The following is a 25,335-nucleotide window of genomic DNA, read 5'->3' on the forward strand; positions in this document are numbered from 1 at the left end:
GGGTTCACATGAGTTAAATCCCACACGTGATCATTTTCCTGGGGCTTCATTGTATGCATCTATGTTATTAAGAGAAAACTTTAATTCTTCTGCCCATGTAATTTTTTTTCATGGTGTTTGGTAGCCATACATATGATACACATACATACTTACGGGTTAGGTTTCATTTTCACTTCTGATGTCATTGCAATCAACATGGAAGACTTTAGTGTTTTTCTGAGAAGGCCACTTTGAGAATGGAATAAGAGATAGTGGATCATTGCCCTAGCTGCCATCCCTCCTGTTGTTTTATCTTCAAGTTTGTTACCAGACAAGTCTCTCCACAAACCTACTTTGTCATTCATTTAGCAAGCTATGGACTCATATTTAGCCCAGGTACATCAGAGATGGGAATCATGTAGCCCTCCAGATGCTTTTGGATTACCAAGTGCTAGCAGCATGGCCAGTGGTAAGGAATGCTGCAACTTGCAATCCAGCAACCTATGGAAGAGTTCATGATTCCTATCCCTGCAGTACGTAATTGTTTTTCTTGAAGTATGGACAATTCAGTCTGTCAGCTGGAAAACAACCAGTGACATTGAATTTTATTTGTTTTCTTTCTCTCCCATTTTCTAGAATTGGAGAAACAGGTGGTTGGTCTTCAAAGGGATGTGAACTGTTTTCTAGAAGCCAGAAACATGTCATTTGCCAGTGCAACCACCTGACCAGTTTTGCTGTCCTAATGGATATTTCAAAACGTGAAGTAAGTGGCTTCTTGAAAAAATGTTTGCCTTCAGTAGTTTGCCTTCATAAAGAGGGTTTGATTGGAGCCAATAGGCAATGGGTTTGGGTGTCTCCCCCCCCCCCCCCCCCGCCCATATGTTTTGCCTTTCCTTAAACACTTTATCAGGATAAGTGTTCTTTGGCACCTCTACCTACTTCCCTTATGAGGTTCGATTTTTGCTTGTTCGTCTCATTATAACCTTATGATAGAGATGCCTAGGAAATGAATTCTTGGGATTGCATGGAGGAGCAACTAGCCACAATTGGGTTTATCCCCATATGTCAACCCAACCAGGCAGGAAATTAATATTCTTGTGAATAGTTTCTTTTTTCCCTGAAAGATTTTGTATAAGATACAAGGTGGCAGGCTAGCTAGACTCACACAGGATGTCTTGCCAATACAAAATCAGTAACCAGAATTTCTTGCCTTTATCATCTACATGGCAATGTTAGGTGCAAATTGCTCTGCACTTCTTTCTCGTTTGCCTCACCAATCGCTGATACAGCAAGCTTTTATGATTCCCACTTTGCAGATGGAAAAAGAGGTTGAGAATCAGCGATCTGTCCAGGGACTCAAAGTGAATTCAGTGAAAACTGAGAGTTAACTAGATAATTCTAATACGACACAAAGTGCTGCAATTTAGACAAAATGGCCACATGAGCAGCTTTACATATAAATTCAGGACATGAAACCAAGATTTCAGAAGAGGGAAATCTCTAAGTATACACCTAATTGCCAGCTCAGTTCCATCTCTATCCCTTTGCAGTAGCTGAGAGCTAAAAACGTTTATGTGTAAATTTTCTTCTCCATACCTATTTGGTGTCAGGCACAAGATTTCTGAAGAAATTCTGACTGTAGGCTAGGTTACATTGTAGATGAGTGAGGTGACTTTTATTAGAGTCTGTGGATTGTTTGTATAAGTAGTGTCATGTTCAGTAAATGGGATTATATTTGTAAAAGGCTGTATAAGAATCCCCTCAGAAAATCACTCACAAATGGATAATTTGAATTTACTAATCATGAGGATTTTTCTCTTGGCCTAGGATAGGCTCCTGTTTGTATGGATACACTTCACAAAGTTATAAGTGTTTAAGAAGTAAAAGCAAGTTAAGTGGCTTGAAATCCATTTAATTGTGGCTTTCTTTTAATTATTACTATTATGATTTAATCCGCCAAATGAGTTGTACTTGATACCTTTTAAAGGCTTATTTCTGAGGCATTTTTATCATACTCTGGAGAGTGAATCATTACCATTCTTAATTCTTCACACTGCACAAATGTATGTGGGTTTTCCCCCCTTGCTTTTTTCTTCTCTGATAAATCAGTGAGTAAGAAACAAATTTTGCATTTTTTTAAAAAAGTGTATTTGAGAAGGCAATTTAACAAAAAAAAATTATACTTGTATTCCACAGAATGGTGAAGCACTTCCTCTGAAGATTATCACTTACACAACTGTGTCCATCTCGCTGGCAGCTTTGTTGCTTACATTTATACTTCTTGTCTTGATCCGAACATTACGTTCCAACCTGCACAGCATCCACAAAAACCTAGTGGCTGCCTTGTTTTTCTCAGAGTTAGTCTTCTTGATAGGAATCAACCAGACAGAAAATCCAGTAAGTTAATACTTTTTTCCCCTCACTTTAACCTAATCATCAACACCATGCCCCTTCCTGCGTGCCTACCAAATCCTCATTTGGTCTTGTTCTCACTCAGCATGAAATGGATGAAATGGAACCATAGCTGGCTGATCAGCTTTACGCATCCCACAGTGGTAAAGCTTATCAGGTTGTGGAGCTGGGGACACCAGGAAAAACAAACAGTGAGGACAAAACACTGTAGTTGCCCACCATTGGCTGAACTCTCATTCCTGGACACCTAAAAGGAAAAACAAAGGTTATGTTGGCTTTGCACATTTGAGATATAGTGATGGTGTAGTCCAGTTTCTTACCTCTTTTAATGGCCTAGTGCTGAAGGGGGAAGCCCTGAGTCAGTTGTCTGAAACAGCCTCCACATTCCCCTCCCCTGTGTCTGGCCCCTGATGTGATGTTATAACATTGGGGACAGGGCCCATACAAAATTTGGCAGGGGTGGTTAGGTTGGTGGCTGTTGCAGCTACCTAGCCCAGTGCTTCTCTGTTCACTAGGACCTCAAATCTCAGCGAGAGAGAGAGAGAGAGAGAGACACTGATAGAGACCATTGCATCAACTCCAGTAGGTCCATGGGCTCACACACTTGCCCCCACTATTCCAATTGTTAGTGTTAGGCCTAGAAATTATCTCTTAGGGTATCCATATGTGTATGGCATACTGTTCACTAATTACAATGTCATAAGTTGTTTATTTATTTTATTTATATCCTGCCTTTCTCCTTGCACAGGACCACAAGACTACAATTCACTTTTATGGGTCATTGCCTACACAACAACCAAAAGTCTTCCCAAAAGCTACTGTGTAAGCTGCTTAGCCCACTCCCCTAACATGGCCATTTCCATGTTCCAGAGAGTGGGAAGGTGAGCTATGATGTTGTGACAGGATGATACCAGTGCTGTAGTAGCACACCCAGCTGCGGGGATAGGGCTGGACATATCCTGGCTCACACACTGCACTCTCTGGCAAGTTGCAGATGGCCATGTTGGGGGAGCTGAGTAGCTGAAAAGGTCATTTAAGATGCCTTTTAAAGCTTAAAGATACCTTTTAAACAGTTCATAAAGTAATATAAAAGGTAGTGTCACTGTAGCTACATCTCCCAATATGGAATCTCAGCCTATATTATATATTATTGGGCTATATATCCCTTTAGAGTACATGTGTGGCATTGGTAACCTAGCACATCAGTGGGAAGGCTTTTAGCCTGCACTTTTCCCATAGTGGCTTTGCATCTGAGAGGAAATATAACAATTCAAGGATTTGTTGTTAAAATGTGAAAATTAATGTGTGCTTAGAGTTTACAAATTAGCTTTGGAGTTCTGTAGGTGATGTACTATGTTTCCAGTTGTTTTTTCTTTGAAAATATATACTAGTGCTTAATTTTCAACAGCTTTCTTAAGAAGATATTTTGTTTATAAAATTTATTTTCACCTTTGCTAGGATTTTCAGCAGCATGTTTCCTTTATGACAGCAACAATGCAGCCTTTTTTAAAAAAAAGAAAAATTATCCCCAGTTTTATTGATTAACAAACATATTTTTAGTTCTATACCATAAACTATTTGCCATAGCTTTTTTTTCTTTAGCAAGCTGTATATTTGACACTAAAGGACCACTCCTTAAAACCGAGGGGTGACTGTGAAGAGAAGCCTGCTGTGTGTGTTTCAAGCAGTTGTTAATCCTTCCTTGTGGAATAAGAATTGTCCAATGAGTCACACACTGATGAGCATGAAAAGTCAAAGAATGTGGGAGCACAAATGAAATAGAGTTGCTTGACATTCCATTTAGCTTTTATACCACTCCATAAAGGACCAGGCACAGGGTAAGGAGAGGTTTCAGCCATCCATGAATGACTGATAGCCAAAAAGTATATATTTTCTTTGTTGTATACCTGGAAAAAAGCAATTTTCACTATTGTGACCTTTACAAAAAATATTTTAGAAACCGAAAACATCCCTTAGTGTTAAATTCAACTAGTAAAAGTAGGAGAGCGGAGGTGTCCTAAATAACAGACTACAGCATCTAAAATCGTAGCTATCAAAGTATGATGGTATACTGAACAGTTGCCAGTGAAAGTTTGGCTTCTCCTTGACTCTTTTGTGTACATGTTGGTCAGATGAGGAGGTTAATTTGGAATCTATTCAACATTTCTTAGTACTTCAGTGTAATACATTGTGCCTGTATTCTGACATATAAATTATGTGTTTCAGTACAGGAACAAACCTAGACAAGCTGAGGGCCAGACTAATCCCCCTGCTTCATCGTTGTTGTTGTTTGCCTTTAAGTTGTTTTTGACTTAATGACAATCCTAAAGGAAACCTATCACACAGCTTGCTTCTCGTGTTTTGTTCAGAGGGGGTGTTCAGAGGGGTCATAGCCTTCCTCTGAGGCTGAGATAATGTGACTTGTCCAAGGTCACCCAGTGAGTTTCCATGGAAAGAGTGGGGATTTGAACCCTGGTCCCCAGAGTCATAGGCGTGGTCTAGACCAGTGCTTTGCGCCGGCCTGGCCACATACTAGGGTTGCACGGGCGCGGAATGACTGCATGCCCCATAACCCTAGTACGTGGTGGCAGTGTAATAATGGCGGTGCCCTATATACATGGGTGCCACCATTGTTACGTAAGCGCCGCGCGGCATCCACATGTTGCCACATGGCACTTACATAACAAGTGTGCCACTGGCTTTAAAAGAACCTGCTTTTCATGGGTTCTTTTTCTGCCAGAGGGAAGCCGCGTGGTTTGGTGACTGCGGCTTCCCTCTGGGAGAAAAACATGCACTGGCAGGCTGCCGTTTTTTGGCGGTCTGTACTGTGCCATAGTCAAATGCTCAAACCACTACACCATGCTAGCTTAGTCAATATTGCAAGGTTTCACTTTCATTTCCCATTAACTACAGTTTAGTGTTGCTTCTGAAATCTAAAATATAGCTCATTTTAAGTGTGGTCTATAGTATCAAGTCAACTACCAATCTAGATTAGGAATTGGCTTGTTTCAGCAAATCAGTTAAAACTACCCATAGTTTAGCTAAGTTCAGATGAAACACTAAGTTGCAGCCAGTCAAAAATAGTGTACATGAATGTTTCTGATATCCTAGGAGAGTATCAGATGGTGAAAAAGGACAGGAAAGAAGCAGAATGCTCCCATCCTTATTGTTCGATTGCAAGAAGATTATTCATTGACATCCTGCAACATCACGCTCATCCCATCCTTCTCCTGTCATTGAAGTGGAATGATCTCATAATTTTGTATTGATAGGAAACTGCCATCAATTAAAAGTTAAAGGGCCATTCCCCTTCACTGATGGGAGAAGGACAGGATTCGTGGGATGTCATCTGATAATCTTCCTGCAACCACATGATAAGGACGGGAGCATTCTGCTTCCCTCCTGTTCTTTTTCACCATCTGATAATCTCCCTATTGTTTTAGTTCTTGGTTGGCTGACAAATTGCTAGCAGACTGCATTAGATTTGTACCCTTAGAAAAAACTTTGCATTTAAGGAGCCCTCTGAAGCAATCATGACAGTATATGCTTCTACAAAGATCAGAGGCATTATACTTATGAATACCATTTTTTGGAGAACAAGAGTAGGAGAAGACCTTTAACCTCATGTCTGTTTTTGAACTTTGAAGACATACCTGGTTTTGGAAACAGCATACTAGACTGGGCTAGATAGGGTTTTGGCCTGATTCAGTGCTGGTTTTGTTAAGTTCTTATATAACATAGCATGGCATCCTGGTGTCAAAAGGTGAAAAAATGCAAGATCTCAGAAGTGCCTAAAATAGTTCTTTAGATTATGGTCCTTAATAATGAGGATCATGTCTCTTATTAATGTTTGCTTGCATCTTTAACAACATCTAGGTCTTCTGCTGTAATTTTTTTTGCCTTGGTGGAGGTAGAACTAATCATATTGGACTCTTATTTTTTTCTAGTTTGTCTGCACTGTGATAGCCATTCTTCTGCACTACTTCTACATGAGCACATTTGCTTGGATGTTTGTAGAACAGCTTCATATCTACCGCATGCTGACTGAAGTGAGAAACATAAATTTTGGACACATGAGGTTCTACTATGTTATGGGCTGGGGGATCCCTGCCATTATAACAGGTAAGGACAAATAGCTAACAGTGGGGAAGGAGGGGAGAGAGCTAAACATCTGCAAGCTATTTCCACTAACAGTTTTATCAGTACTGCTACAACTATCATGGCTTCCCTTCAAACAATCTTGGAATTGTAAAGCAGGGCGAGTGGTGAAAGTTCTCTGCTTGAGATGCTTGGTAGACATTCATTTTCCTGTAGAGAGAAATAGACCATTAAATAAATGTAACCATGTAGAGTAAGCAGAAATGCCTTCTCCTTCCTGCTTACCAGTATTAGTTCTAAAACAGCTATATCTTCAGGATTATACAAATCAGTGGTATATTTAGATGTTAGTATCAATTCAACACATACTAGAAAACACAAGGAAGGCAGCCCTGATTAAAGCAATGTCTGTGTGGATAAAAAGACTTAAACATAACTAAATTCAAGTTGAAACAAGAACTGTGCACATGCCTGAGGAATAACTTCAGTCACTTGCTTATAATTACTTTCTTGCTTCTATTGCTTTTTATATTCTGAGCATAGACTGCCAGAAAAGATTTCACTAAGAGATGGAGAAACAATTATGAGAGGCACACATAAAATGTGAGATTTCAAAGAGTTAATGTATAGATAGATAAATCTAGATATCTAGATCTGTCTGTCTTGGTAGACAGCTAGACGGATGAATATGTTGCTGTAACACTGTAGTATATTTATTCTGGTTTTTAAAACTAGCCATGACTTTTCAAAAACACATATTTTCAAACTAAATTACAAATAAAAGAAAGAAATCTCATGAAATTTCCAAGTTAAACCAAGTGGTTATTGCCCGCATAACCAACTAAATCAAAAACTTGCTATTAGGGGGAAACAAGGAAGCTTTCAGTCTTCCATTGTTATTCCACTGTCCAAATGTATTGTATATCCTAATTGTCATGTGGCAATAAGATAACTTCCTCTGACTGAAAACAGTTGGTTCAGAATCTGATTTAAAGTTCAAAGCCCCAAGGTTTATAAAATATAGGACCTGATGCAGAATATGCCCTCTTAGAGACTGGTGATAATTAGAAATCAGAGACACAGAACTGCTGATAGCACTTGCCTAGTAGCACTGATGAACAGGCACAGAACTTCTTATTAGCTACAGGAAAAAAGAAGGAGGTAGCAGACCCTGGAAATTGCCTGTGATATTCTGAATCTACATGAAAGGAAGTAAGTTCAACAAAGTTGTTGGAAACAGGTACAACAGGAGTACCTGAGTCTAAGAAGAGCCATGCTGGATCAGGCCTATCGAGTCCAGTGTTTGGTTTCCACAGGGCTAGCCAGTTATCTATGGGAAGCCCACAGGCAGGACATGAGTACACTAAAACTATGCTTGTGTTCAACAAGAAATGTGATGCCTACAATATTTCTAGTATGTTTCCTGCTATCTTTCTGCTAGCAGGTAAAGAATTTTTCATTTAAGGAGGCATTTGGTTTTTAATATGTTCTGGCAAATGGACCTTTTAATGAGGAATGTTGTGTTTCTATTTTATTATAGTTTATTTGTGTTTTTAAAGCTTTTAATGCATTTTAAACTTGCGTTTTTAAAATAGAAGCCCCATTTAATTGTGTCTTAACGTTTGTGCTATGAGTATTTTAGTTGTATTGTGATTTTCGAAGTTTGTGTACTGCCTTGGATGCCATACTGGGGAAAAGATGGGATATAAATTAAGTACATAAAATAAATTTCTAGTTCTGAGTAAATGGGGGGCATTACTTCTGAAGGGTCTAGTAAAAGGTCAAGCAACTTGTGATTGCCAACTCCAGCTGTTAATCGATTTCTGCCATCAGAATGGCTTTCAGAAGATCCCAGCATTGTTGTGTAGATTGATCCCTAGTTTGGCTTGGCTGGCTTAGCATGAATGATGATGTTAAAGCCCATTTGACTTTTTGGGCATTTAAACTGGCTATGTAGCATAGTTAAAGGGGACCAAGCCAAACTGGCAAGAGAAGATGTGACTCAGATTAAATCTCTTGATAGGTAGGCACTCTCCTCCCTCCAAGCCTTGTCTTCTGCAGTTTGGCCTTGTCCTACCTTTCCTTCTTTTACCTTAATTCACCAGTTTCTCCTTCCCGGCACATTTCTTCTTTTTTATTAAACATTAACACAATTAGAAACACATTTCTATGAGCATACCTAAAACACAAACAACAATGATAAATACTAACAAAACAAGCTAGACTACTGAACAAAAATAAACACATACTCCTAATTCCCACCAGAACACACTGATGGATATACAGTGGATTTCTCTCATTCACTGGGGCGCAATACCCCTGCAAAAGCAGAAAAACCGCATACACACACACCTGAGAGAACACCTCTTAGGCATCACTAAGTCCTCCAGCATGATTTTTGGCAGAAGTTGACAACAGAGTCACACTGGAAGACATAGGGATTCCTAGAGAGAACATATTAATCAAATCCTTGAATAACCAATTCTGTATAACTCAAAGCTGCAAATGTGGAGGGCCAACTGTACACCACAATTTATCTACTTCCTTATAAATGATAAAATATTTATGCCTCTAGCACGTTTATTCCACTAGCTTCTTAGGACGCATGCATCATTTAAACAGCATACCTCCAAACTGACCCGAAGCAGCATTATTTTGACCTGTCTGTTTGGGCTCAAGAGGCATCTTTTTTGTGGTAGAGAGAAGGAATGCCTCTTCTTCCAGCCATGCTTTTTGTACACACTCTACTTGTATTTAACAATTTTTTTAAAATTGTTGCCAATTGGGATCACATTTTTAATTGCTCAGATGTTTTCTTCAGTCTCTGATAAGCAAGGCTTGAAAACATGTAAAGGTTTACTTGGAAGTGAGTCCACAGAAGTGAGTGGGACCTACACATGCTTACCATTGCATTCTAAATATTGCAGCTCTGATGATAAAAAAAATTCTATATGGGATCCAAATGTAGAATTGTTTCCATGGGATATAACTATAGCACTTCGATACCACTTTAATTGATTTGGCACTATCCTATGTATTCCTGGGATTTGTAAATTAATAAAGTTCTTAGAATTCTCTGCCAGAAAATATTAATGCTGTACAGTGGACCCTTGTTATACGCTGGGGTTTGGTTCCAAGATCCCCCATGTAAAACAAAATCCGTGTATGCTCAAGTCCCATTAAATATATTGACATAGCAAAATGGTGTCCCTTATAAAAAATGGAACATCAATGCAAATTTATACTTTTTTGGAACATTTTCAAACCATGTATGCTTGAATCCGTGTATAAAAAATCAGTGTATAAGAAGGGCCGACTGTAGTTAAAGGGAATGCTCTAGAGAAATCTAAATACTTAACTAAACTGCAGATCTGAGAATTTCATAGGATGAAGTCATGCAGTTGTTGTGCAATGTGGATCTCTACCTTTTGTTGGAACAGATAATAGTCCGTCTTGGGGTGATAGCAGTATGATCCTTACTCTTGCATCTTTCTTCACCTATGGAGCAAAGAAATATTATTTCCACTGCATAATAGGAAAGGGAATGAGTGAGTGATGTTGAAACATTTTGTACACACAGATGCACTTTATATAGTGAGGAGTGGCAAGAGCTGTGTGCATTAAGGGTCTTTGAATAGGGGGGGTTTACTCAAAGGACAAGTTCAAAGTTCAAGATAACATTAACCCATCAACTTTTCACCTCCAGTGCATTCTGCATGCCAAAAAAGGAAAAAAAAGAGTCTTAATTGCTTCCCTAATGCATACTGAATTAGAACTTGGCCAGTAATACTCCATAATATGTGTTTGCACAATAATGCATAATGAAAAACAGAACATTTGCTTCAAATAATAAGCAATATTGTGAGTCAGAAGAGAATAGAAAGTAAGGTGTGCTGACAGCTTATTATGAGACATGGATGATTTCCCAGAAAGTCAGGACTCATAAAGTTCAGCAGCATATTGCTTGCTTGGAAGTCAAAACATTGTTCTCTTTTGTTGCTCTCCTACAAGTTAAATAACACTGTCAGACATTGCCCTTGACTTTGCGGAGTGATAAGGGTCTATATTCTGCACTAAACATAAGGAAGCAAAAGAACAAAACAAGCCTGGAGTTATTATTTCCAATTACAGATTCTAATTGGCTGTATCCAGGTTTGAGGTTTGCAATAACATGGGAGCTTTTGAGGGGAAAAACGGGCATCGAAGGAAGAGGAATGTACCCCTATAGATTTTCCAAAAATACTGGTTAATTGCAACACTTTGAAAATATTTCATGACAACACAAGTAATGTTTTCTACAGAGGCAATGCTGGGGGTGAATTATGGGAATTGTACAACACATCTGATGGGCACCAGGTTGGGAAATGCTTGCCATTGTACCCGAGTTGTTTTCATTCAGCAAAGCTACATTTGTTTCCACCAGTTTTTTTCCTCTAAGAAAATTATCTAAAAATGTTATTTGCCAGCCATCTCATTATTTTTTCATTTACCTGATGCTGAAAAATAATGTTCAGTACAAAAAAAAGGACAAATAAAAGTGTGTCTCATCTCCATTTCCTTTAGAGGATGCATCTGTACTGTAGAAATAGTGCAGTTTAACACCACTTTAAGTGCTGTAGCTCCATCCTACGAAAACCTGGATTTGTAGTTTTACAAGGGCTTCAGTCTTCTCTGCCAAAGAACACTGGTCACTCACAAAGCTATGAATCCCAGGATTCTGTAGGATGGAGCCATGGCAGTTAAAGTGGTGTCAAACTGCATTATTTCTACTGTGTAGATGCACCCAGAGAGGCTATGGAAATTAAGGGTTTCTCAGAACTACCCTGAGCTACCCAGATTCACCTGTATGGATCTGGGAGATGATAATGCATGTAGGAAGTATGAAATATTTTTAAAGTTCATAATCTAGCCTGAGCCTCAGTTGCCAGAATTACTAATTCTGTCATTTTACAGAAACCTGAATTCAGCCATTTTCTTAACATTTTGTAAGAACTGTCTCTGGGTCAGGAGGTTCATGGTAAAAATGTACCCAAGAACTTTGGCCAACTGTTGCTCTCACTATGTTTTTTCCGTTATACATCGCTAAACTGGCAGCAAACATTTGGACCACCTGTTATCACCACATTCTAAGCAGATGATGATGATGACAACAGTGAAGAATACGGATTAACTGTATTTGTACCCCACCCTTTCCCCAAAATGAGGAGTCATGGTGGCTTACAAATCAAGACAAGTTAAAACATACAAAAAAAATCAACTTTAAAAATGGAATTGACCTGTTAACAATACCAAAAGTATGCAATTAAGAATGTAAAAGCAGTTTAAAAAACAGGACAATAAAACAGTACAGTTAGAATATTTTCTTTAAAATATTCTTCAGATTTTTCAGTCCTCAAATGCCTGTCAGAATAAAAAAGAATTTGCCTGCCAAGTGAAGGACAGCCAGAATGGAGGTTGTCATCATCATTTCTCCCCCCCCCATAACATTTGTGATTATTAATAGCCTGTCGATTGTCATAATTTGGGGGTAATAGGATTCCACAACGTCACCACAGGCAGATCAGCAAAGGGCACTGGTTTACTGAACCAGCTCATGAGTTTGCTTTTGCTAGAAAAATGAGTTAAAACCAGTATTTGGAAAAGTATATGTAAAAGAGCTAGCAAAAAATTTGACTTTTTCTGTTCAAAGCACAGCTTGGGAAGTTTTTTGGATTTGGATTATAATTCCCATGTGTTTTTAAAAGCAGTCCTTGCAAAGATGTTAAGAACAGAACTAGAAACAAAAGTTTGATTTTCTTTCCTGTCCAATGCAGAGGTTGGAAAACTTCCAGCCGGAGAAGTATATTTTAATTTGTTAGAATGTTGTTGTTGTTTTTAATTTGACTGATATGCTCATAGCAGTGGTGCTAAATTCCTGACAGTTGATATCACCAGTGGCTTGCCCCTATGGCATCAGTAGGGTTTGTCCCTAAGTCTCAGGTTTGGGCCCTAAAACCTCCAGGCCTGAGGATGTTTTTACAGTATCCAGGGGTGTTCCTGGAACCTTGAAGCCCTGGGTGGGATTTTTGAATAAATTGGACAGAGAAGGCAATGCCCTGAGAAGCAATGGACTGAAGAAAAGGACAAATAATGTAAAATGAAAACTGACCTGTTCAATCTTGGTATTGGAAGAAAGAGAAGAATTAAGACAAAAAGAATACATTTGAGGAGTCAAGGAGACTTGGAGGGTCAAATGCTTTAGAAGTAGAATATGGCCAAGGAGCTATTACAGGACAAAGGGTTGAAATTCCTTTGTAGCAGATACTTTCTTTTCTTACTGATTTTTAAAACAGGCAAATTCTATACTCAAGGGCACAAACCAGCATCATTTTAATTCAGTAAATGCTAGTAATGCAGATCTAGAAAGTATAAAAAGTGAATTTTCTGCCAGCTCATATTGGAGTCAGATGTTTGGCCACACTTTGGCACAGACCCCACAAATAAGTATATAGTCTTCAGGAGATTTTATTTCTGACAAATTAGATCTGTATTACATATATTTACATATTACATATATTTTAATAGGCTTTCCCATAGCACCACATGGGCATTTTTGGGATGATGTTTGCCGTACATCTCACACAGTGGTAAAGGCTGTACCTCTTACACAGTGGTCATTCCATTCTTTTTGTTTAGCATCTAAATGTGGATCTTGTTTGTGTTGTGATGCAGGTCTTGCAGTGGGCCTGGATCCACAAGGCTATGGAAATCCAGATTTCTGTTGGCTCTCTGTTCACGACACCCTGATTTGGAGCTTTGCAGGACCCATTGTGATTGTTGTGGTTGTAAGTATTGTGGAATCTGCTGACAGTGTAAATAAACTGAACTGAATTAAACACCGTCTAATCCTCTGTGTAATAATCTTAAAGTTAATATGTGTCTTTAAATACAAATTATATGCGCAAAGGACAAGTGATCAAGTTAACAATTAAGTTGTACAAAATACAGAAGCAGTCAATCTAAAGAAACTAACATAAAATCACAAACATGCAGATCACCAGCACTAAAAACAGGGGGGGGGGACTTATTCATTTAAGTTAGAAAATCACTTTGACTCACTATTATACGTTGGAAATATTACTCTTAACTTTCTTGCTTATTACTCTTTGTAACAGTACTCTGTAATTGGCAAAATCTCTCTCCATGGGCCAACAGTATGTAATTGTGAAGCTGTTTAACTGAGACAAGTAATAATATATTTCTAAAATCTAAACTTAAAATGATAAAATCTCTCAAATGCAGCATTATTCATTACATATGTCAACCACAGCTTTGCGACCATTACTTGAACAAAGCAGAGTTTTTTGAGTAACTTTTAAAACCGTTGTTCATAAAATGTTAGGATGTCTCTGTGTTTATTCATTTTTTTTCTGTTACTGGCCATTGATCAAATTTCAAGAATAAAAGTAAATATTGTGAGGCTTGTGGCTTGCTCCCACTTAAAGTTGTAATTTGCAGAAACTGGTCTGTCTGAATTGTTCATGTGGCATTCTGGAGTGGGAATTGGCATTTGTCATGAGCATCCTTCCCATTTTCCCCAGATCTGGAGTATAATTAACTATTAAAGACTCTGTCCTTTTGAGGGTGGGGGAATTAGAGGATTAAGAAAAGTATTTTCTGTTAATCTTGCTGCAAAGACACTTTCAGTTGTAAAAAGGGAAGAGCACCACACAGATAGAGGTGTCCTGGGAGGGTGAAAATTGTGTTCTGTGAGATATTCAGTGAAGCCCTTGGCTAGGCCAGCCCTCCCCAGACTTCTCCATACAGCAGAGTTGGTTTGCTTTTAAAGCCTCTTCCTGCACAATCCTGCTTGTGTCCAGGATTCACATTGTGCCGGTGCTGTAGAGCATTTGCACTACAGTGTTAGATTATTCAGTGGTAAGATATGAATCCAGCCCCAAAGCTTAGTACTATTTACTATGGAGAGATTTCCCAATTATTTATTCATCACAGCCACCCCACACACCACCTGATTCTTTGCTGGCTTCAGAACCTGTCCTGTATGTGATTGTGGACTAGTTTAGCATGCCATTTATATAATGTTTGCAAGTACTCTTATTTGTGATGGGGCAACCATGTGTTCCAAATAACAGCTGTCCATTTATAAATACAAATTGCAAGGTGCAAAGATTCTTCTTTTACTAAGTTAAGTCTTCGGGGCTGCCTCCAAAAACTCTGATCTGCTAAGATAACAGAATTTCAAAATTACCTATAATGACATTTTAAGTTACTGTTCTGATTTATGCTTATTCTTTCCTCAAGATCAACATCATAATCTTCATATTAGCAGTGAAAGCATCATGCAGAAGAAGGCAGCGTTCACTGGAGAAAACTGGTATCATGTAAGTTTGTAGCCATGGCTGATTAAGTAATGATAACATTGGCTTGCATTCTCTATCTAGTTAAGTAGTTTAACTAAGTAACTTATCCTGACCCAACTCCCCTCCAAACCTAAATTAGTCACCTATACTTTACTAGCAGAATGGACCTCCTTTTCTCCATGCAGTTAATGCCTGATTAAGTATGGGGGGAGTTATGATTGTGGGTTTGGATTTAGATAGGGTTTGAAATTGTACAGACAGGAATTTGATTTCAGACCAACAAGGTTGGTAGCTGATACTGACAAGATGTTGAGCTGACACAGATAGGTTTTTGAGTTAAAAGAGACAGATTTTTGGATTTGAACAAGAAGAGAGAATGCCTATAATACTGGGGCATCTAAAGAAGATTTTTTAAAATTTTTATCATACTATGTTAAATAAATCTTTTTCTGTTATTTTAAATCTGTCTCTGGCTGTCTCTCAAACCTGAATTGGACTCAGGCACGCATACCAAACTAAAGAATTCACACAACAACACAACCACAAGTCCACATTTATAAGGGTCACCCTGAGGCCCAGTAACACAGTCCAGCAAGGAAAGATTTAGGGGAACAAGGGCAGGGTGAGTGGCAGGATTCCTAGGGGCTGGCATTTGGGGACCAACCTGGATAATGGGATCCCATGCCAATTATGATTGTGGTAATAGTGACTAAGTAGTAATCACAAATATGAACCAGTTGCCTAGATTTACTCATCTGTAGTTATTTTGTTTGAATGATTGCTATTTATTCATGATTTTGACAATATTGCCACAATTGTAATTCCTCCCCCTCCATAATGCCATTGCTACTTTCTGAGCATCAGCTGCATGGGGAGAAGGATTGAAGCATGGATGAATGACATTTCCTTCAGGTTTCGGGGGAGGGTTGGGCCAGGAAAGAAACCCAATGGAGTAGTAGGCCATTATTTCTGCCCCAAAACTAAAATGGAGACAGATGATTCTTGGGGAAAGAAAGCTCAAATTTAGAAATTTGCCTTACTTTCTTTAGTGTAATTAAAGGGCCTGTCTCTCCTCAACTCTGTGGTAATAGATGGAGAAATTCCACCATCTGCTCTTTGGAAGACACAAATCTGTGATTGGTTTCTCTATCTGTAATGTACTGGAAGTAGAGAAACCAATTATGCAAACCTTGTGCCATAAAAATATAGCATGGTTTTAACAACATCTCATAAGAATTAAGACACAAAGCTGGCATTTGACCTTAGCTCTTTTTTATACAGCTGGTGGTGCAGTTGTTAAATGCCTCTACTTCAGCCACTCACTCACAAACCATTAGGTTGCGAGTTCAATATTGGCCAGAGTTCAAAGTCGACTCAGGCTTGCATCTTTCTGAGGTTGCTAAAATGAGTACCCAGCTTGTTGGGGGCAATTAGCTTACAGTTGTAAACCGCTTAGAGACTGCTTAGGAGTCAATAGGAGAAGTATATAAATGAAGCTGCTATTGCTTTTGCTTTTGCTATATTGTAAATCTTGGACCTTTCAAAATTCTTTTCTGGGGTAGACTTGGGTATATATGCCTCGGCTGGCTACAAATCATTAAGGGTCAGAATCAATGGTAATAGTTGGAAATGAGATGTTAGAAGACTGCTTCCTTTATGGTGGTGTGCAATGTTCTTTTCACTTGTATATTCTTGTTTTAATCTGATTTTACTTAGATATATTATTTTTATACAAGTGTTCTATTAATATCCATACAACTTTGTGATACTTTTGGTCAAAGGTCATAAATAAAGATTGATTGATTGCCAGGGCTGGCTATATTTCATGCCTTAACACAAATTATGTTATTCTTTTCATTTAGTTCGGTTCTGCGGACTGCTTTCCTCCTTCTCCTGTTGATCAGTGGTACCTGGCTACTGGGTCTAATGGCAGTGAACAGTGATGTGATGACATTTCACTACCTCTTTGCCATCTTTAGTTGTTTACAGGTATATTACATTGCTGTCTTTACAGATTGCTGGGAAAGGTCTGTGGGGAGGAGGAGTGGGCACGCACCTGGTGCTCCTCCCCCCGGACCTTTCCTGACCCCCAGTTGTCCCTCCAGAGGCAGCTGGGTGTTCGGAAAGGTCTATAGGAGGAGAAGGAGTGAGCACACGCTTGGTCCTCCTCTTGGATTTTTCCCTGCCCCCAGCTGTCCCTCCGGAGATAGCTGGAGGCCAGGAAAAGTCTCTGGGGAGGAGCAACGGGCGCACGCCCTTTTCATGGTCTCCATCTGTCTCAGAGAGGCAGCTAAAGGCCAGGCGAAGGCCTGGGGGAGGAGCCAGATGTGTGCGCCTGTGTCTCCTTCTCCCCAGTGCCATTTTCCGGCTTCCGAATGTTGGCTGGGAAATGTCAGGGGCGAGGAAGAATGGGCACATGCCAGGTCAAATGGCATTGCTTGCCACCTGTGGTGCCATAAATTTGCTATCACGGTTTTAGTGTGTAATTCCCATGGGTTTCACCCATTATGGCTCTCTGTAAAGGCCTTTAGGTAATGTAGCACCAAACCAGCATGGTGCAGTGGTTTGAACATTGGCTATGACCCTGAAGACCAGGGTCCGAATCCCAGCTCAGTCATGGAAACCCACTGGTTGACCTTGAGCAAGTCACACACTCTTGACCTTAGAGAAAGGCCAAAGCCCCTCTGATTAAACATGCTAAGAAAACACTGTAATAGGGTGGCCTTAGGCTTCCCATAAGTCAAAAATGAATTGAAGGCCCACAACAACAAATTCCCAACATCTGTACATCAAAGGTATTCTCACCCTGATTTAAGTCTGTGTTGGCTACTATGATTTTCAAAGCAATGGTCCTTGGACTAAGGCTTGTCCTCAGCCCATTGACTGCCTTTCCCTGGAGAGTTTCCAGGCAAGAAAGAAACAGTTGCAGTCAATGGGCACAAATATGATGCTGTCCCTGGCACATTGGGAAAACCCTGTTGGTCCCCCACATCAGAGAACTTTAAGAAGCAATGGGCTGCACTGTCTAACAGTGACCGGGTCTAGTAATTCCCAGTCCTCTGTTGAGATACAAATGACTGTACCTTCTACATGCAAAACCATATAATTTCCCACTCCTCTACAGCTATCATATTTACCACTCTATGAGAACAGTAGTTCCCCAACAGAAAAAAACATATATTCTAAACAGCAGCTCATATACCCCCCAGCTACATTAAAGAACATAACATAAAAGATGATAGTGTGAATTTTATTAGTTCTCAATCTTGCAATTATTACAGCTCATCGGTTGTGCTTTGTTTCTGCTAAGCAGTTGCCTTTTGGGATCTGCCTTTTTACACAGTTCAGCAATTCAGTCACAAGATTCTGGTCTCTTTTCATGAGGAAATTATTCCCATGAACAATGTATAGGACTGTTCTTAAAAGAGTTAAAAAGGTTCTCTTTCTTCCCATCTCCGTGCCCTTCAGTATCCCATCATGACAGATATATACTGCCCTTCCCTCCTGTTAGGCATGCTGCCATAGTGCGATTTTGGTGGGTTCATTAAATACTTCCAATCTACACCATGTGTGAATTCACAGTGTGCTAACAGTTTGCCACAGGAACTATCTAGAAGAATGATGAGAATGATAACAGCAGTAGTTCAGGGCACTCAAATAGATGATAGATAGATAGATAGATAGATAGATAGATAGATAGATAGATCAGAATATTAATTTTTATGCCACAATGTGATTTGAAGAAATATGGGTAAATAGTCAGAAACTTCCAGACCCATGGAAGTTCTTGACACAGTGCAAAGTTATGGCATTTGCTCTCACATGTTGTGGTGATGGCCACCAACCTAGATGGCCCTAAAAAGGGATTGGCTGTACTGTCTCAAAAATCAGAAACTACATGCCTCTGAACACCTGTCCCTGCATGCCTCACTTGCATGGTTTCCATTCCCCAGAGTTGGCAAGTAGCCACAGGGTTGTTGTTATTCTTGTTGTTGCTGGTGTGTTCCTTCAAGTTCTTTCTGACTTAGGATGACCCTAAAGCAACCCTATTATGGGATTTTTCTGAGGCTGAGAATGTGTGACTCACCCAAGGTCACTCTGTGAGTTTCCACTGCTGAGTAGGGAACTGAACCCTGGTCTCCAGAGTCATAGTCCAGTGCAAACAACTACACCACACTGGCTCTCTGGAATAAATAAGCTTTTGGTCTGATCCAGAGAAGCTTCTCTTAGTGTCTTTCTGACTGCATTTGTTAGTATGTAAGATATAATTCTAACATGCCTTCATTTTGTCTTTTCTCTTCCTGATCCCTCTCAAAAAATCTAGGGCCTGTTCATCTTTTTCTTCCACTGTATTTTCAATAAAGAAGTGAGGAAACATTTGAAGAACACTTTCACTGGAAAGAAACCACTTCCAGATGACTCCACAACAACAAGGGCAACATTATTAACAGTAAGAAGTAGTTTTGCAAAAGCATTTCTCAGTATATATTTGCAGTATTTCTGTATATCAGCAAATGTCAAATGTTACCTAGCTTCCACACCATCATAACTAAGCTCAGAACTCTGTTCATTTACAATAAATACTCTGGCCTGAGACAGATGGGCGGGAAGTGGCATGCTGGCGCCGATTCTAGGGTTCAGGAGCACGCACCAACCGCACACTCCCAAACCCTAGCACGTAACAGCTGCCCCATGGTGGTGGCCTCCCATCCACATGGGGGCTGCTGTCATGACGTAAGCGACACACAGCGTATAGATGTTGCTACACGTTGCACTGATGTCACTGATGCGCCACAGTGTGCCAATGGCACACTCGTGATGTCCGCTGCACAGACTTAAAAGAACCCGTTTTTTCCAGGTTCTTTTTGGTGCAGAGGAATGCTGCACAGTTTGGCTGCTACGATGTCGCTTGGGAACAAAAATGGGCGACTCCAGCCCCTCTCTTACTTTAAAAAAAATAGGAAGCTTTCTGGTTGAAAACTCATTTCTTGGATTCATAATTTTAAACACTCTTCTAAGTTTTAAGTTTGATCTCAGTCATTTACCTGCTACTTCTTAAAAGTATTGATTTGCTTAATTGTTCGCTTGAAGTTTTTGATTGCTACTGGTGGTGTCTAAAACACTCATTTAAAAATATTTATTGTTTTTGGATCCCAAGTATGTTTCTGCACAAGTTATAATTATTGTCCTAGTATCTAACTGATTTCTATTTTTATTATTTAAATTGTGCTAGGTTTTGTTTGTAGGCTTATAGTGTAAGGAGTGATTGCTTAACAACTTTTGACCCTCTTTTCCATATGCACCCCACCTATCAATGTAATCATAATCAATCAGTTTTATTGATCCAGTGAACAGACCACACAGTTAAAAGTCATACCTATCAGAGATGACAGAAAAAAGTAGAAATGTAACAGTAAAATCTATAAAAAAATTAAATCTCAAACCATTGAAATGAAGGTTCTTAGATAAAGGTTTAAACTTATGTCATCATTGCTTTCAAAAATGTTAACTACAGTTTCAGTTTTCTTACATTTGGGAAAGAGCAAAAGACATCAAGAAAGAGAAGGGACGAAACAGAAAACTGGAAAAGAAAACCTAAAATATAAACCTATTGCTCCACAGAAAAGACTCACGTATTCCAGAATCAATCAACATCATTTTCCTTTCTCCACATCTGAATTAGCTTTAAATTATAGTCGCAAGTGTCATAAAATTTCTCATATTTTTCATATTAATTAAAAACAATTCTGTCATTTTTGCACAGACACAGTGTTCCTTATAGCCATGAATGTATTTGAAGCAATAATCTAGATTTGTGGTAAATGGGAACACTAACACTTTGCCACGAGAGCAGTTTTGCTCTTCTCTTATCTTGGCAGTAGTGATCAGATAAATAATATTTATGGGAAGCTTTGTAGAAAAAGTCACATTCATTTGTTGAAACACTCTATCCAAAAGTAGTGAAACATGAGAACAGTGTCAAACTTTATGTGAAGTTAGTCCAGCCAACTTCATTTCCAGCAGTTGTTAAATATGCCTGTTCCAGTCAAATAACGTTTGAGAAGTCCAGTAAATCCTGAATTTAAAATAGTTGTTGGTATTTTAATGAAGTCTTATGTTCTTCAGACCTCTCTGCAGACTATGTTACACTGACCAGCTTCTCCCTACTTGATTCTCAAGTGGCCCATATCTAAAATGTTAGCAGGCTGCAGAGTTATAATAAGATTTGGCATGAAATTTAGTCTGGATTAGAATAAAGTGAAAGAGAAATGCTAGAAACTTCCTCACCACCAAAATAGATGGTGCACTAAGCAATACTATTTTTAAAGAGAGTCATTTGTTCCTGGCTTGCCATTGATGAAAAGTAAACAAAATAAATAATTTGGCTCATGCAAAAGATGGGAAACAAAATAAATACCAGCCTTAGCTTAAATGATTCACAAAATTAAAAATCTCCTATTTTTTAATGACAAAAGGTCAAAGCAACAGAATAGACAAAGTTCAGCAGTAGAGCACAATGCTGTATATGTAGAAGCAACCAGGTTCAATCACTAGTATCTTCAGCTAAAAAGACAAAAGACGCAAGCATCTAGAAGCCTGTCAAGTTAACAACCCCTTCTGTTCCTTTCACATTCTGAGCTTTATCCAAATTATGAAATAACCTGCCTCTGGTTCTTTGTATACAGGGTAAACATTTTGGATGACTGAGCTGGTAAAAACCTGGCATCATTCATTTCTAAAACAACAGCAAGAGCAAAGCTTCAGTTTTCGCCACTGAGTATCTTTGCCCACTGATATACTAGATCTTTAATGGATCTTTTGCTCCTTTGAATTGGCTAAGCTATGCTGGTAATATTGTAAGTGGAAGTATTGCCAAAATCCTGTTATAGAGGTCAAGCTGGAATGGTTATCTCAAGGTCAGATAAAAAGAGAAGGAGGTCATCAGCTTCTAAGTGTTTTTTATATATGTGAGTTTCTCATTTAATGTCCACTGTGTTTGAATGATGCTGAACTGCACTATACTATATCTGGCCATGATATTCAGAATTTCCTTCTGCAGACCATTTCAGAAATACACAAAGGCAAGCCCGTGTTTGCCAAGAAGTGTATAATCAATAGAAAAATGCTGCCAGTCATGGTTCAGAGGTGTAGTTACATTATATGTGTTGAAATATGTTTATAAGTATGTGTTAATTACATTACTGTCTTACCATTTTAGATATCCACTTAAAACTTCTGTGTGTACTAAAAAATGTAATATGTGAAATGTATCATAAGTGTCCCTCCCCTGCCCTTAAAGTATGAATGGGAAGTTCAGGAAAAACACTGGGACTCATGAGGGGCTGTACAGACCAGCCATTAAGGCCACCCTAGGGGTGGAGTTGGGGGGGGGGGTTGTCCGCATGACACATGCCCTGACTCTGCCCCCAGGCCAGCGTGATGCCATACACCACACCACACAACGGGCAGCATCATGGCGCTCCTCTGGTGCTGCATCTAGATGATGCAGAGCCACAGGAGCACCGGAGAGCCACAGTGCTTCCAGCTATGGTGCCTTTTCCACTGCACAGAAAGAAGCCACATTTTCCGGCTCCTTTTTCACTGCGGAAAGGCAAGATTGGAGCTACAGCATGTAGTTCCCACTGCCCTAATCCAGCGCTAAAAGGGTCGGACTGTACAGAACCTCACATTTCATATCTGAAACTTCATTTGAAATAGGACTCAAATGAGAGATCTTTTCCTTGGGTCACTCAAACTTGGATTTCTAGAGACAGAGAGCCAAAATAGACGGCCCTAAAGGGGCGACGTAACACAGCCCCTTTGTGTGCCGCATTGGGGCCATGGCAACTATAGAACCGTGGGTCTGATCCAGCATTTTTCCACTCCAAAAAGAAGCAGCAAAATGCCGCTCTTTTGGGGGGGGCGCAAAAAAAGCGCCCTTGCCACCATGGCTTTTCAGCATTTCGGCTATGTGGCATGTGTAATCGCTGCACCGCCAAAATGCCATGAAGCTGCTGCACATGCAGTCAACCATGCAGCACTCAGACGCCACCCCCAACCCAGCTCTTACTGTCAGTCTGTTTTGCCCCAGAGTTTCTTATAGAGAGTCTTTACCACTTGAAGCTCCCTGTTTCTGGAAAACCAAATTTTGAATGACGCAAATAAAAGATTATGAAGACTAATCCTTCTTTAGATTAATATCCAAAAAATTGAAAGTTCTTTCAGAAATACAGCTCAGGTCTGCTTCATGTGCCAAGTGATAATCAGGTAGCATCACTCTTGATGAAGCACACCACTTCAGAGAGCATGACCTACCATATAAAAAAGGCAAGTTGGGCACAGAAAATGAACATGTTATCGAGGCTGATAGTAGGAATCTTTCTTCATGCAGTGCTGTTTTTCTGGATTTATGGTCTTTGGAAGAATAATTAAAACTCATCTAGACTGCATCAGCAGGAGTAAGAGCATCCAGTTCAATAAATTGTACCACTGTGTATTGCTTTGGTTAGAATATGTGTCCAGTTCTGGGCACCACCATTCAAAAATATACATTGGCAAGCTGAAATGTGTCCAGAGAAAAGCAGCCAAGATGGTCAAAGGTCTGGAAACCAAGCTGTATAGGGAATGGCATAATGAGCTGGCTATATTTAGTTGGAAGAAAAAAGATTGAAAGGTGATATCATAGTCCTCTTTAAATGTTTGAAGGGGTATCATGTAGAAGATGGAGCAATCTGCATATTCTGCTTTTCTACTGCTCCAAAGACTAGGACACAAACCAGTGGATTCAAATTACAAGAAAAAAGATTACACCTAAATATTAGGAAAACCTTTGTGATGGTAAGAGCTATTTAGTGATGCCTTCTGCCTTCTTCTCTGAGGCTGGATGACCATCTTTTGGGAATGCTTTAATTGTATATCCCTGCATGGTAGGGTGTTTGAACAGATGGTTTTTGAGGTCCCTTCTATGAGTCTATGATTCATCCATCTTTCCACTTGCAGGATAAAATGCTGGCGCATTGCTGGAGGATTCACCACTTGATGCTGATGTATATACAGCTCAGCTTTAATAATATACCACTAGTAATGGTTCTGAAAGAAAGTATGTTACTGATTAACATTTCTCTTTTCTCTCCTTTCAGCGGTCTCTGAACTGTAATGACACATATATAGAAGAGCCAAATATGTATCGCACTACAATTGGTGAATCTACAGTCTCCTTAGAAAGCACTGTCAGGTCAGCCAAGAGTCACAATAGCTACCTTGCTCATATTCTCAGGTAATCTGGTGGTGGCGCATGGCTTTCAGGCTTTCCTTTTCTCTTTGTGTGGCTTTTGCAGAGGGGGAGGGGAACTGCATTGCCACTTTTGCCAAAGCTGTCCTTGTTTTATGCTTCTGCAGATTTGTTTCAATACAAAGCATTTTCTATCTTGTCTCTATGTTTGCTGTTACTATGGTATGTACTGGACCATTAAAAAAAACAGATTAAAAGTGGATAGCACTGGCTCAACTAATCCTGCACAGTTACCAGGCAAACAAAGCATTTAGCAGAGCATACCAGAAATTCAAGTCTGCTCCTGGTATAATTTAGACATCAGTGCACTAATTTGGAAGGCTCATGTTTTTGTTTTTAGAGATGAAGCTGCCCAAAAGCTCAGTGTATCATCAAGCCAAGCAAGGGCCAGTCATACAGAAGGTGATTCCTCCATCTTCCACAGGAAACCATCAAAATCCCATGGTAAGAAAAAAATATGAGAAACAAACATTTATTTTATTGCCCACTGACTGACTGACAGGTTTTAGCATCCTGGTACAAGTGGACAAGTATAGAGTGATTGTCTAATTGTCAAGTACTATTGACTAGGGCAGAAATAGTTCTGCTGGATTTTGCATCAAGATCCATCTTAGTCATGAAATCAGCACTCATACATAATGGAAAAGTAAGACCACAGAGATAAGGATGATGTAAATGTACCACTGTATTTCTAAGGAACACACATAGGAGGGAAATAAAGAAGAAAGACCTCTCCACCAAACATAATATCATACTACTATATGCCTGTTCATATCACCTTCTATTGCCACCAGTATCCATTCTGAAGGTGAATAAAATAGGGTTGTTACTTTCGTAAATGTTGTCCTCATAGATAGGAAGAAACAATTTTACCATTTTTCCTTCCATTGCAAGAAAGTCCTCAGCTATTTAGTTTGGGATTTATTCTCCCCCCCCAAAAAAACAAACTCCACCCCACACGCACACACTTTTTAATGCAGAGTGTCTGTGCAAAAAATAATTTCTTTTTTAAATTTTTAAAATTTATTAGTTAAAAAAAAACATACAAAGCATACAAAACAACACAAATATTATACAAAAGAAGAAAAGGAGAAAAAAGAGAAGAGAACTTAAGAAGAGGAAATGCTGCTAACCCACCAAGTGTATTTATATTCAGTAATTGTCTATGCAGAAATGTTATTCTCTGAACAGAAA

General features: G+C 39.3%; 1 protein-coding gene across 3 annotated transcripts in view; it reads left to right on the plus strand.

Annotated features, from left to right (window-relative positions):
• Positions 1 to 25,335, plus strand: part of LOC149312363 (cadherin EGF LAG seven-pass G-type receptor 1-like) — a 187,744-nt gene that overhangs the window by 155,161 nt on the left and 7,248 nt on the right. For 2 of the 3 annotated variants that reach the window (XM_089524468.1, XM_089524469.1), the window contains exons 23-31: positions 616 to 742; positions 2,176 to 2,376; positions 6,339 to 6,513; positions 13,201 to 13,313; positions 14,791 to 14,870; positions 16,712 to 16,838; positions 19,174 to 19,299; positions 23,990 to 24,126; positions 24,482 to 24,585. In XM_089524468.1, the coding sequence (XP_089380594.1) occupies positions 616 to 742; positions 2,176 to 2,376; positions 6,339 to 6,513; positions 13,201 to 13,313; positions 14,791 to 14,870; positions 16,712 to 16,838; positions 19,174 to 19,299; positions 23,990 to 24,126; positions 24,482 to 24,585 (1,190 nt within the window). The remainder of the gene's footprint in view (positions 1 to 615; positions 743 to 2,175; positions 2,377 to 6,338; positions 6,514 to 13,200; positions 13,314 to 14,790; positions 14,871 to 16,711; positions 16,839 to 19,173; positions 19,300 to 23,989; positions 24,127 to 24,481; positions 24,586 to 25,335) is intronic. The other variant, XM_089524470.1, reaches the window with a different exon arrangement.

The sequence above is a fragment of the Sceloporus occidentalis genome, unplaced genomic scaffold, assembly GCF_023333645.1.
Source record: "Sceloporus occidentalis isolate IW3139 unplaced genomic scaffold, rSceOcc1.0.p SCAF_5, whole genome shotgun sequence".
Lineage (NCBI taxonomy): Eukaryota > Metazoa > Chordata > Lepidosauria > Squamata > Phrynosomatidae > Sceloporus > Sceloporus occidentalis.